Source organism: Bufo bufo, chromosome 1 (genome assembly GCF_905171765.1).
Source record: "Bufo bufo chromosome 1, aBufBuf1.1, whole genome shotgun sequence".
Lineage (NCBI taxonomy): Eukaryota > Metazoa > Chordata > Amphibia > Anura > Bufonidae > Bufo > Bufo bufo.
In genome coordinates this window covers 606,023,285-606,036,238 of record NC_053389.1, presented here as the reverse complement: position 1 = coordinate 606,036,238, position 12,954 = coordinate 606,023,285, and the positions used below count along the sequence as shown (strand labels likewise).

Below are 12,954 nucleotides of genomic sequence, written 5' to 3'. Positions count from 1 at the left end.
ATATATATATATATATATATATATATATATATATATATATACACATACACACACATACATACACACACATATATACACCACTGTATATAGGGTATTTTTAAGGTTGAGAATCCAAAAGGTAATTTATTTGTAACAGAGGGAGTATCTATATGATGGAGACAGAAAGAATATAACAGTGATCCCTCAAGATACAATGGCCTCAGGATACAATATTTGTAAGATACAATGGGTCAGAAAAGACCTTTGTAAGTTGAAACCAGCCTCAACATACAATGCGTCAGACTCAGATCCAACCAATCAAGTCCACTTCTCTGGTAAAATAGCTGGACTAGTTGCTAGTTAGCAGTTGTTCCTGACTGTTTTTGTTTTATGTCTTAGGCTACTTTCACACTCGTGTTTGGTGCGGATCCGTCATGGATCTGCACAAACACATCCATTCAGATAATACAACTGCATGCGTCCGTTCAGAACGGATCCGTTTGTATTATCTTTAACATAGCCATCCGTGTTCTATTGTGCCATATTGTGTCAGTGAAAACAGATCCGTCGCCATTGACTTACATTCTGTGTCAGGATGGATCAGTTTGGCTCCGTTTTGTCAGCCGGACACAAAACGCTGCAAGCGGAATGGAGGCGGAACAGAGCCAAACTGATGCATTCTGAGCCGATCCTTTTCCATTCAGAATGCATTAAGGGCAGAACTGATCCGTTTTGGACCGCTTGTGAGATCCCTGAACGGATTTCACAAACGGAAACCAAAACGCCAGTGTGAAAGTAGTCTTAGTTATCTGCGTATTTTTCTTAAATTTTCATTTTCTCTCATCTTGGATGACATTTTGGGGCTTTGGAACCAATTACTTGACTTACAATTGTCCTAGAACCAATTAATATTGTAACTTGAGGGACCACTGTACTTGTACTAGATCATGTGCTTTAAAGGCTGGACAACATTGGGGGTAATTTTCTTTCAATGCATTTTACTCATTTTGAGCTAAAAACATTTGAAACTGGTATTTTCAATGATTTTTCCTTTACAGCTTTTATGTTCCCTACATCTATAGACTTGCTCTCTGTCTCTGACAGCTGGATCTGCCCTTTTCTCTGAACTGCTGACAGCTCATAAACACTCATTTAATCCATATTCTTATGAGCTGTCAGGAGTTCAGAAAAAAGAGCTACAGATCCAACAGCAAGATCAGCTCACTGATGGATTCAGTGTGCAATAGTCGATGTGTAGATGTAATGAAAGTTGTAGAGGAAAAACAGTTAAAAAAAAAAAAAAAAAAGAAGAAGATCAACTGATCAACTGGAAAAAAAGATTTTTTTTTTTAAGCCCAAAAAGTAAAATACAAAAAAAAAAAAAAAAACTCAAAAGTGTCTATAGCCTTACATTAATGTTATCAGCAGCAATACATTGTCAGTGTTGCCATTGCATTGTCTTATTTGTAAACTTATCACATCAAACTATTAATTCAGAATTTTGCTCTTCAATATTTGATAATCATCACCATGATGATATTTATGTCATCCATTAATCAGGAGGTGTTTGTCATTGCTCAGCTATAAACTAATGTCTGTGGCCAGTTTTCCTACTATTAGTATAGGATAATGCTCTACTGGTCTGATTTTTGTAACATTCACAACAGTAGTTACAGAAACATTCCAACTCTTGATGTGCAGAGGTGGAGTGTGGCCCTGGTACCCTCTCTTTGTATCTAGGTCTCATGCAGCACCCCTCGTGCACCAGGCCTAACAGTGCGTAAGGAGCACCCTGAGGAAGTCCTTCACACACTACATAAATCATAAGCACTATGCCAGATTGTCCATTACCAGATATACATTCAGCATAAGTAATTATTCCCAAACTATCCAAATATGGCACACAGTTTAGTTTTTGCCAATAGCACAAATCATTTTTGGATCTGCTATAGGTGGAAGCAGGAGTGACCTTTGGCTTACATCAATGGATAGGACCGTACAAGAAATGAGACAATGAGCAGCCTCAGTGCCAACATCCCTCTGGCAACAAGGGAACCTATGATGATGCCAGAGTGAACAATCAGATTTGGATTTGTTCCAGATTTGACGTGTAGATAAAGATTCAGTATCTAATAGCTGAAGTTCCCTTGTACCCCTCCACATGGAGCAGCTACTAAATATCCTTATGTCCTGGAGATCTTGTTCATTGGCTATGGCAGATATTTGGCAGCTGGAAATGTAAAATATACTTGATCTCAAATTTAAAGGCATATTACTGTTAAACCATATATATCCCAAGGTATCATCTTTTCATGTGTATTAAAAGGGTTTAAAAAAAATGTCCTAGTTATACTTTCAGCTACTGGAGTAAATGAAGTATAGATTTTGATTAAAAGATAAACTTGTATAAATCCAGAGTAGATATATTCATTAGTTCCTGAATATAAAAGGGAGGCTATCCATTGGTAACATGACTAAAGTTCAGCACAATGCACAGTATGTAGCTTTATGGTTGTAAATGCAACTACCGACAGTTGTGTTCAAAATAATAGCAGTCAGACATTACTAACCTATTTACTAGCAGGTGTAGTAGAGTAATAGAAATCCAACAGACCCAATAGTCATGACATGCATGCTGCCGATTCTGTGTAATTGAATCACTAATTGAAAGGGGCATGTTCAAAATCATAGCAGTGTGGAGTTTAATGAGTGAGGTAATTCATTCTTTGAAAACCAGGTGGCAATTATTGCCCTTATTTAAGGAAGGAAGGCAGCAAATGTTGTACATGCTGGCTACAGTGCATTTCTCTCTGAAATTCTGAGGGAAATGGGTCGTTCCAGACATTGTTCAGAAGAACAGCGTACCTTGATTAAAAAGTTAATTGGAGAGGGGAAAACATATAAAGAAGTGCAGAAAATGATAGGCTGCTCAGCTAAAATGATCGCAAATGCTGGACTGATGAAAGTAAGATTGTTCTTTTTGGGTCTAGTGGCCGGAGACAGATTGTCAGATGACCCCCAAACACTGAATTCAAGCCACAGTACACTGTGAAGACAGTGAAGCATGGTGGCACAAGCATCATGATATGGGGATGTTTCTCATACTAAAGTGTTGGGTCTATTTATCGCATACCAGGGATCATGGATCAGTTTGAATACATCAGAATACTTGAAGAAATGCCCTTGAAATGGGTGTTCCAACAAGACAACGACCCCAAACACACCAGTAAATGTGCAACATCTTGGTTCTAGACCAACAAGATTGACGTTATGGAGTGGTCAGCCCAATCTCCTGATCTTAATCCAATAGAAAAACTTGTGGGGTGACATTAAAAAATGCAGTTTCTGAGGCAAAACCAAGAAATAGAGAAGAACTGTGGAATGTAGTCCAATCATCCTGGGCTGGAATACCTGTTCACAGGTGCCAGAAGTTGGTTGACTCCATGCAACACAGATGTCCAGTAGTTCTCAGAAACAGTGGTTGTACAACTAAATATTAGTTAAAGAGGACCTTTCACCAGAATAAAGTATCTAAACTGACTATATAGACGTGTAGAGCGGCACCCAGGGATCTCCCTGCACTTACTGTTATCCCCGGGCGCCGCTGCGTTCTCCGGTTATAGCCTCCGGTATGTTCATAGTTAGGCTCCACCCAGGGGAACCTGCCGGCGTCTCTTTCTCCTATGCTGTAGCGCTGGCCAATCGCAGCGCTACAGCATAGGAGAAAGAGACGCCGGCAGGTTCCCCTGGGTGGAGCCTAACTATGAACATACCGGAGGCTATAACCGGAGAACGCAGCGGCGCCCGGGGATAACAGTAAGTGCAGGGAGATCCCTGGGTGCCGCTCTACACGTCTATATAGTCAGTTTAGATACTTTATTCTTGTGAAAGGTCTTCAAGTTATTCAAAGGAAAGCAAAATCTTCAAACATTTTTCAGTTTATATACTGAATGTTTGAGTTTGTAAAGAAGAATACAAACACTGCTATTCTTTTTGAACAGTCTAATATTCACTTTTCTGCAATTTTTTTTTAGAGAAACAACACAAATTTGATATTTTTCTTCATGTTTTGATTTGGAATAGAATGTGTAGTGTTCCCAATGCATTTGTGTGTATGGAAATAAAAGCTATTAGAAGGATTTTGAGCTTTATTCACTTTTTTAAACACTGCTATTATTTTCAACACAACTGTATATCCTCCATTATCAATCTAGGCACATACAATCCCATGAAGGCACTTATTAAATCATACGTAAACATCTTTTGAGCGGCTCTGTAGGTATAGATCCTTGAAAAAGGGATCTCATTTCTTCATCTACTCCATGGTGAATTCTACTCTCTACCTGACAAATTGCCTTTATGTATGGCTGGGAACTTTATTTAGGGGAAATCCCTTACCTTGGAACGCTGGCATGACGGTTGCGGACATGTTGTACGGTGACTAGCAAAGGAAGTTGGCAGATAACGCTGATGGAGACATCAGTGAAAGTACTTTATAGAGTCTATATGGTACCTTCTAGGTTACGGTTTATCTACCCAACAGTCTTCCCTCTATGTTTTAGAGGAGGCCAAAAGACTAGTAACACTCTCTACATATGGGCGGACCTGCCCTATAGGTTGGCAATTTGGGGCTAACATCCAGAAGGGAGTATTTGAAGCATTTACTAAACGCAGAGTTATAAGCTTTTACAATATATACTAATGGCCGCAAGGATACACATCACAATAGCTGAATGGCTGGCTACTGCTGGCCAAACAGTGTGGGACACTGTGCTTTCCTAGTGCGGTCACTCTTGACCAACTGGACATTGATGGCATATCCTAGCACTATACCATCAATATCATGTCATTTTTTGTGTAGTAGCCTTTGCTCCTTTTTTTTTTATCCCAGGAGTTCAATAGTCAGACTATCGTGCTACTTCCAATCTGGAATGCAGTCACTTACATGTCCAGTACAGTACACAGATTTTGCCACGTCAGGCTTCCACTGATATCTGACCTAATCACCTGTCTGTATCCCAAAAGTACAATTAAACACAAACAAAAATTCCTAAAGCACATATTAACGCGTGACCTTTCTAAGAAGGGCTTGTTTAAATACGTAAAGACGGTGTTTGTCCTGTACCTGTATGGACTAAGAAAGGATGAAAGCATAGCTCTTAGAAGGTAACCATCCTCATGCTGTAATTTTCCAACGTGTGCTACATAAACACAGACTATCACCCATGTGCCAGTGGATGTACCTTGGAACGACAATGCATTAGAATGATAGCAAAAAGTAGATTGGAGCCAGAAAAGACATGCTGCAACACAGCAGTTTGTAACATCTCCTGAGACATGTGCGATCCTGTCACCGAATGTTCCACAGTTACAGAAACAGAATGTGCTCCTTCCCAATTATTTCAGCACACGCACCAGATACCACCAGCAGCAGGCTTTTACCTGCAGAATCACTCAACCCTCGTGTGCGCATTATTATCAAATCTACAAATTAATGTCTTCATTAACTGCTGCGTTAAAGAAAATGTGTTTGCTATATTATACAGCTTTTCTATACAAGTGGTATATAATATACAGCAGTGGTCTGCAACGCAGCCAGATATATGGGCCACACATCGAATTCCAGTTGACGGGCGGCTCGCATTCCAAATATAATACAATACACACGCGTGTCACACAGATTGTCCGTGAGCTTCACGCAAAGAGCTCCCCTAGTGGTCGGCATAGTGGGATGCGAGGGGTATAATGATTTTATTTTGTTGAATTCAAATCAGTTTTCCAAATTCATACAGAGCTTAGATCAGCCCTCAAATTCATACACAGCCCAGATTAAACACCAAATCAGCCGCCAAATTCATACAGACCCCTGATTAAACCCTAAATTAGCTTTCAAATTCATTACAGACCCCAAATTTACACAAACCTCCAGATCAGCCCCCAAAGTCATACAGACCCCTGATTAAACCCTAAATTAGTCTTCAAATTCATTACAGACCCCAGATCAGCCCCCAAATTTACACAAACCTCCAGATCAGCCCCCAAAGTCATACAGAACCCAGATCAGCCCCCAAAGTCATACAGACCCCTGATTAAACCCTAAATTAGCCTTCAAATTCATTACAGACACCAGATCAGCCCCCAAATTTACACAAATCTTCAGATCAGACCCCAAAATCATACAGAACCAAGATCAGCCCCCAAATTTATACAGACTACAGATTAAAGGGTTTCTACCACCAGAAATACTGTTATGTATCTGACTGACATTAGTGATGCGCTAATGTCAGCAGTACATAACAGTGTGTTTCTAACATTAGTCCCTGCAGCCGTTTTTGTAAAAAAAGCACTTTTTTTATATGCTAATGAGCCTCTAGGTGCAATGTGGGCGTAAAATCAGCACCTAGAGGCTCCGTCCACTCACCCATTATCCAGCATAGGTCCCCTGTTCTGGCCGCCCCGCTCCTCTTGATTGATGCCACGGTCCACCGCATCATTGACAAAATCCCGCGCCTGCGCCGTTCACTTCTGTCTTCGGCGCAGTGAGTGAAGGCCACTCTCCTGATGCCAGCTTCCTCACTGTGACGTAGTCGGCGCAGGCGCAGTGAGGAATCCGGCACCAGAAGCGCATCATTCACTCACTGCGCCGAAGACAGAAGTGAACGGCGCAGGCGCGGGATTTCGTCAATGATGCGGTGGACCGTGGCGGGCAGAACAGGGGACCTGGGCGGGATAATGGGTGAGTGGACAGAGCCACTAGGTGCTGATTTTACGCCCACATAGCACCTAGAGGCTCATTAGCATATATAAAAAGTGCTTTTTTTTACAAAAACGGCTGCAGGGACTAATGTTAGAAACACACTGTTATGTAGTGCTGACATTAGCGCATCACTAATGTCAGTCAGCTACATAACAGTATTTCTGGTGGTAGAAACCCTTTAAACCTCAAATCTGCCCCCAAATCAGACTGATGCCGCCCCTTATGACCACCACCAAACCCTTCCGTCCACTAAGTGCAGACGTCCTCTCCTCCTTCGGGCGCTGCCATCACTTTATCCTGGCACCAGCGGTGCACCGTGACGTGATGTCGCACAGTGTGAGGTGATTGTGCGAGCCTACGTACACTAAGTCCTGAACCTGTACACTTTCAGGACATACACACCCTGAGTGGTGGTAGCATAATTATATGAAATTAGAAGACGCAATATGTTTATTAAAGCCAGCTAAAAGAAGGGTGTTGACATTTTGTAACGCAGTTTTTTTTCCCCATTTTGAGGCAATATCACATAATAAGACAGGAAACCACTAGTCTAAGGTTTCCGGCAGGAATGGTACTGAACGCCGACACGTTTGGTACAGTTATAATATATATGAGCACTCAATGCAGGAAGCATTACTTGGAGTGTCCGAAATGAATAATGGTCATGACTGTGCTATATTCATGTATAAGATTGTCCTTTTCAGCGTTACACTCTCGCAGTGTAAAACTCCCACTAACTACCCGATCACAACCAATCTCCCCATTGCCAAAAAAGCCAAACAAAGGCACATTGGGGAAGTGTTTCCGAAAAGAGTCAGCCTCAACATTCTTCTTCTTGTAGTGCTGCTCTCCTCGGCCAACGCAGGCAAACATGAGCCCCACGCTATTCTCCTCTGGGATGTTTGCTGCTTTTAGGCGCTGCATGGCAGAGTCTGTAGTCTTTTCATCACAAACATCCTCGTCTAGAAGAATGGTGGCTCCCTGGATCTGTGGTCCACTCAGTGCCAGTCCAACAACACCAATGCAATCTCTGCGCCGTGTCTTTCTGCAAGGTAAAAACAGCAGATCAAATGCCACATAATGAGTCTTTTCGCAAGAAATTACTGAGAAATGGAACTGACTGCAAAGAAAAACAGTGTAAAAGAGGACTTATGTGATCTGAATACATCAACTCCACACGTCACTGCTAGTTTGCCTCAATGTATCAGTCTGAAGTCCAGGTTGTTCATCTTACAGAGACGGGGAACATTTTTGTAATATACTTTATTTAGGGAAAACGTTTATTTGTGGTAGAAAACTGGGGCTGAAATGTCCCTTAGCAGCGCTCTCTCTTCGATCAGCATGGGAGAGACGGGCTGTGCGGGCGCTGCGGACCTCTGCCTGCCCTGCTCCATCACTACCTGCTGGGCACAGGAGCCTTATGTGTTTATAAAGTAAATATACATATAGATAGTGTAGAGTTCATATTTTATAAAAAGGGAGAATGTATATTTACTTTATAAACACATAAGGCTCCTGTGCCCACCAGGCTGTGATGGAGCAGGGCAGGCAGAGGTCCGCAGCTCCCGCGCAGCCCGTCTCTCCCATGCTTATAGAAGAGAGAGCGCTGCTAGGGGACATTTCAGCCCCAGTTTTCTACCACAGATAAACGTTTTCCCTAAATAAAAGTAAAAATGTTCCCTGTCACTGTCCCTGAGACTGGGCCCTGTTCTCAGGTCCCAGAGTGCAATCAGTACATATCACACATTTATGGCATATCCTGCACATATGTCAGAAATATTCCATCAGACTTTTTTATTCACATTTTGGGGAAAGGGGAAGATTTTAAATTTTTATATATTTTTTTAATTATTTATAAAAACTTTATAATTTTTTTTACACTTTTTTTTATAGTTCCCATAGGGGACTATAACGAGCAATCATTAAATTGCTATTGTCTTAGACTAGTCTATGAGAAATAGTAGTAGTTTTCTATGGGGCTCTGCTACAGACAGGGGCTCCATAGGAAACACTATGCAGCAGCCTCCTGTCATTCTCTATGACTTATTATCTAGGGCTCATTTTTTTTGCAGGATGAGTTGCCATAGTTATTAGTTCTATTTTGCAGTACATACGACTTTTTGATGATGTTATATTTCGCCTTTGGGAAGCAGGATAAAGAAAAGGCAGCAACTCCTCCATTGCTTTTTTGGTTTCACCCCTACACAGTGTGGGAAAAATGATGTTACCTTTATTCTGCTGGTCAGTACTATTATAGAGATACCAATTTTATATCGTTTTTAATTATATTTTACCACAAAGAATTTTTGAAAAAATAAATCATGTTTTTGTGTCGCCATTTTCTAAAAGCCATATTTTAAAAATAAAAATAAAAAAGTGAGGTGGCATCTTCATTGGTTGCTCGATATTATGCTTTTTGTAAGGTGAGGTGACCAAAACATAACTGTACTGGCATAATTTTTATTTATTATTTTTTTACGGCGTCCACCTGACAGGGTCAATCATAAGATGTTTTTATAAAGCAGTTCGTTATGCAGGCAGCGTTACCCAATATGTATTTTTTTAGTTTTTATTTTACACAATAAAATAATTTTTGAAAGAAAAATCCTGTTTTTGTGTCGCCATTCTCTGAGAGCCATATTCTTTTTTATTTTTCTGCTGATGGTCTTGTGTTTTTTGCATGATGAGTTGACTTTTTATTGGTACCATAGTACTTTCTGATAGTTTGCTATTACACATTTTGTGAGGCAAGGTGACCAAAAAATTGCTGTTTTGACACGTTTTTATTTTCTACGACATTCATCTGATCGGTAAGATCATTTTGATAGAACAGGTCGTTATGGTCATTATTTTTATTGTACATGATGAGGGGAAAGGCTGCTTTTATTTTTAGATTTTTCACTTTTCTTGACTTTAGTCCCACTATCAGACTTGAACTTTTCTCTCCATCGGCTCACATAACGAGGGGCCGATGGACAAACAAAGGGAGCTCCCTCTTTCGAAAAACCCCTTAGATGCGGTGGTCAGCATTGACTGCGGCATCTGAGACGTTAATCCACTGGCATCAATGGCGGCGGATACAGCAGGGGCCGGGCCTCTAAGACTCACTCCCGGCGTATGCCAGGAAGGTGTTAATAATAATGCACACGACCGTATCCATTTTGTAGTCCGCAAAAATCGGATCCGCAAAAAATACGGATGATGTCCGTGTGCATTCCGTATTTTGCGGAACGGAAAAGCTGGCCCATAATAGAACAGTACTATCCTTGTCTGTAATGCGGACAACAATAGGACATGTTCTATTTTTTTGCGGAACGGAAATGCGGACATACGGAAACTGAATGCACACTAAGTAACTTCCTTTATTTTATTTTTTTTTTTGCGGACCCATTGAAATGAATGGTTCTGCATATGGTCCACAAAAAAAAACAACTGACCGAACAAGGAAAGAAAATACGTCCGTGTGCAAGAGCCCTAAAGGTGTAACTCAGGATCAGTACAAAATAAGAAATACACTGCAAGTTACCCAAAGCCTTATATATTATAGATTTACTCAGTGTAAACTGAGGTGAAGGTGAAGCTCTAAGGCTACTTTCACACTAGCGTTTTGCTGGATCCGGCAGGGCTCAGCAAAAACACTTCCATTACTGATAATACAACCGTCTGCATCCGTTATGAACGGATCCGCTTGTATTATCTTTAACATACCCAAGACGGATCAGTCATGAACTCCGTTTTCTATTGTGTCAGGTCGTGTCAGAGTTAACCCCTTAGGGACACATGACGTACCGGTACGGCATGTTGCCCGAGTCCTTAAGGACCCATGACGTACCGGTACTTCATGGGTTTAAACCGCGATTGCGGCGCGGTGGGGGTTAATCGGAACAGGATGCCCGCTGAAATCATTCAGCAGGCATCCTGTCAACGCCGGGGGGTGTCATGTGACCTCCCCGTATCGGCGATCGCCGCAAACCGCAGGTCAATTCAGACCTGCAGTTTGCAGCTTTACCTGCGGTTGCGGCGGCTGTGCAGCGGTGCCATCGGGTGGGGGGGGGGGGACCCGATGGCATGGAAGGCAGCGCGCTGCCTTCCGGTGAAGAGCCTGTGAGATCCAGCCCCCTGGATCTCACAGGCCCCGGAAGCTGTATGAGTAATACACACAGTATTACTCATACAGCCAATGCATTCCAATACAGAAGCATTGGAATGCATTGTAAAGGAATATACCCCCCAAAGTTCAAGTCCCAAAGTGGGACAAAAAATAAAGTGAAAAAAAAAAAAAAAAAAAAAGTTTAAAAATTAAGCCCCCCCCCCAAAAAAAAATTAAAAGTTTCAAGTAAAAATAAACAAAAACGTCATTTTCCCCAAATAAAGTTAAAAAAAAATTGGTAAAAAAAAAAAAAAAGTATACTTATTAGGTATCGCCGCGTCCATATCGACCGGCTCTATAAACATATAACATGACCTAAACCCGTAAAAAATAAAAAATAAAAACTGTGCTAAATAAACCATTTTTTTGTCACCTTACATCACAAAAAGTACAACAGCAAGCGATCAAAAAGGCGTTTGCCCACCAAAATAGTACCAATCTAACCGTAACCTCATCCCACAAAAAATGAGCCCCTACCTAAGATAATCGCCCAAAAACTGAAAAAACTGGCTCAGAATATGGAGACACTAAAACATGATGATTTTTATTTTTTTTAAATGCTGTTATTGTGTAAAACTTACATAAATAAAATAAAAAGTATACATATTAGGTATCGCCGCGTCGGTATCGACCGGCTCTATAAAAATATCACACTTTATATTTGATGATATCATCTGTACCCCTACCAATAGTGGGTGTCCTTTTAATATATATCTTACAGGACAGCTTCTCTTTATTTGGATGTATTTATATTTGGGTCACTTCTGTTTTTATATACATTTTTTGTACTCTACCAACTCTCCCAGGATTGTGCTGCACTTTGTGCATTTGTCGGTCATCTTTTCGTATTCTTTTAAATCATGTAATTAATAGAACAATATTTTTATAGCTTATTAGCTCTCAGTGTCCTTTTGTCGGTTCTCTATGTATTATAGAAGTAGAGAAATTGAAACTTGGAAATTAGCAATTTCTTTTTAATTTTTTGGTAAATTTGGTATTTTTCTATAAATAAAAATGAATTTTTTTGACTTCATTTAACCAGTGTCATGAAGTACAATATGTGACGAAAAAACAATCTCAGAATGGCCTGGATAAGTCAAAACGTTTTAAAGTTATCAGCACTTAAAGTGACACTGGTCGGGGGCGTGACCAACTTCCGGTATGAGCGCACGCTTCTGAGCGCCGCTCCGAGTCCCGAACGAAATCCTCCTTAATCCCGACTACTAATTAGCCGCAAACATAGAGTGTCAGGTCCAGAAACTGAGGGGGACCACTCGGAGGAACAAAATGAGCCCAAGCAAGGCACAAGCGGCAGCGGAGCGGCTCAAGGAGTTTGCAAGAGCCGAGAACCAACATGGTGCCGCGTCTCCATCTAATTTGCGCGCTCATGTGACTCGCGGCAACCCGACCCTGCAGCAAGATCCTCAAAGCGAGGAAGAACCAGAACTCTCACCTAAAGCAGCCCATGAGCAGCTGATGACTGCAATTTCTATGTGCCAAACCTCCCTCACAAGCAAAATTGAGGAGGTGAAAGTAGATGTTGGGCTCCTCAGGCATGATGTGCAGCAGCTGAGGGAAAGGGCGAGAGAGACAGAGCACAGGGTGTCGGAGCTGGAAGATATCACCAGACCTATGCAGACTAAACTCTCGGATCTGGAGCAGAAAGTTCAGTTGTGGCAGCAAAAATGTGATTTGGAGAACAGATCGAGACGCAATAACATCTGAATCTTGGGCCTTCCGGAAAAGGCTGAAGGAATGGATCCAGCGTCCTTCATAGAAAATTGGTTCAAGACCACATTCTCAGGTGCCGCGTTCTCAGCGACATACGCAGTAGAAAGGGCTCACAGAGTCCCGGCAAGACCTCCCCCACCGGGGGCTCCCTCCAGACCCCTGCTAGCCAGACTCCTAAACTGGAAGGACAGGGATCTGCTGCTTAATTTGGCAAGAACCGCGCAGAATTTATCTTATAATAACTCCAGGATTTCACTATTCCCTGATTTTTCGGCGGAGTTGCAGAAAAAGAGATCTACCTTCGTGGCTGTAAAGAGGAAGCTACGTGAGCTGAATG

General features: G+C 41.5%; 1 protein-coding gene and 1 long non-coding RNA gene across 2 annotated transcripts in view; both read right to left on the bottom strand.

Annotated features, from left to right (window-relative positions):
• Positions 1-4,853: 4,853 nt before the first annotated feature.
• On the bottom strand, positions 4,854-5,877 carry LOC120985586. The gene is made up of 2 exons (XR_005775557.1): positions 5,089-5,877; positions 4,854-5,053 (listed from the first exon to the last, which is right to left on the bottom strand). It is a non-coding gene; the product is annotated as an uncharacterized LOC120985586 (long non-coding RNA).
• Positions 5,878-6,930: 1,053 nt separating this feature from the next.
• Positions 6,931-12,954, bottom strand: part of FBXO22 (F-box protein 22) — a 64,061-nt gene continuing 58,037 nt past the window's right edge. Inside the window, exon 7 of the mRNA XM_040413600.1 lies at positions 6,931-7,781. Coding sequence (XP_040269534.1) covers positions 7,370-7,781 — 412 coding nt within the window. The 3' untranslated portion in view covers positions 6,931-7,369. The remainder of the gene's footprint in view (positions 7,782-12,954) is intronic.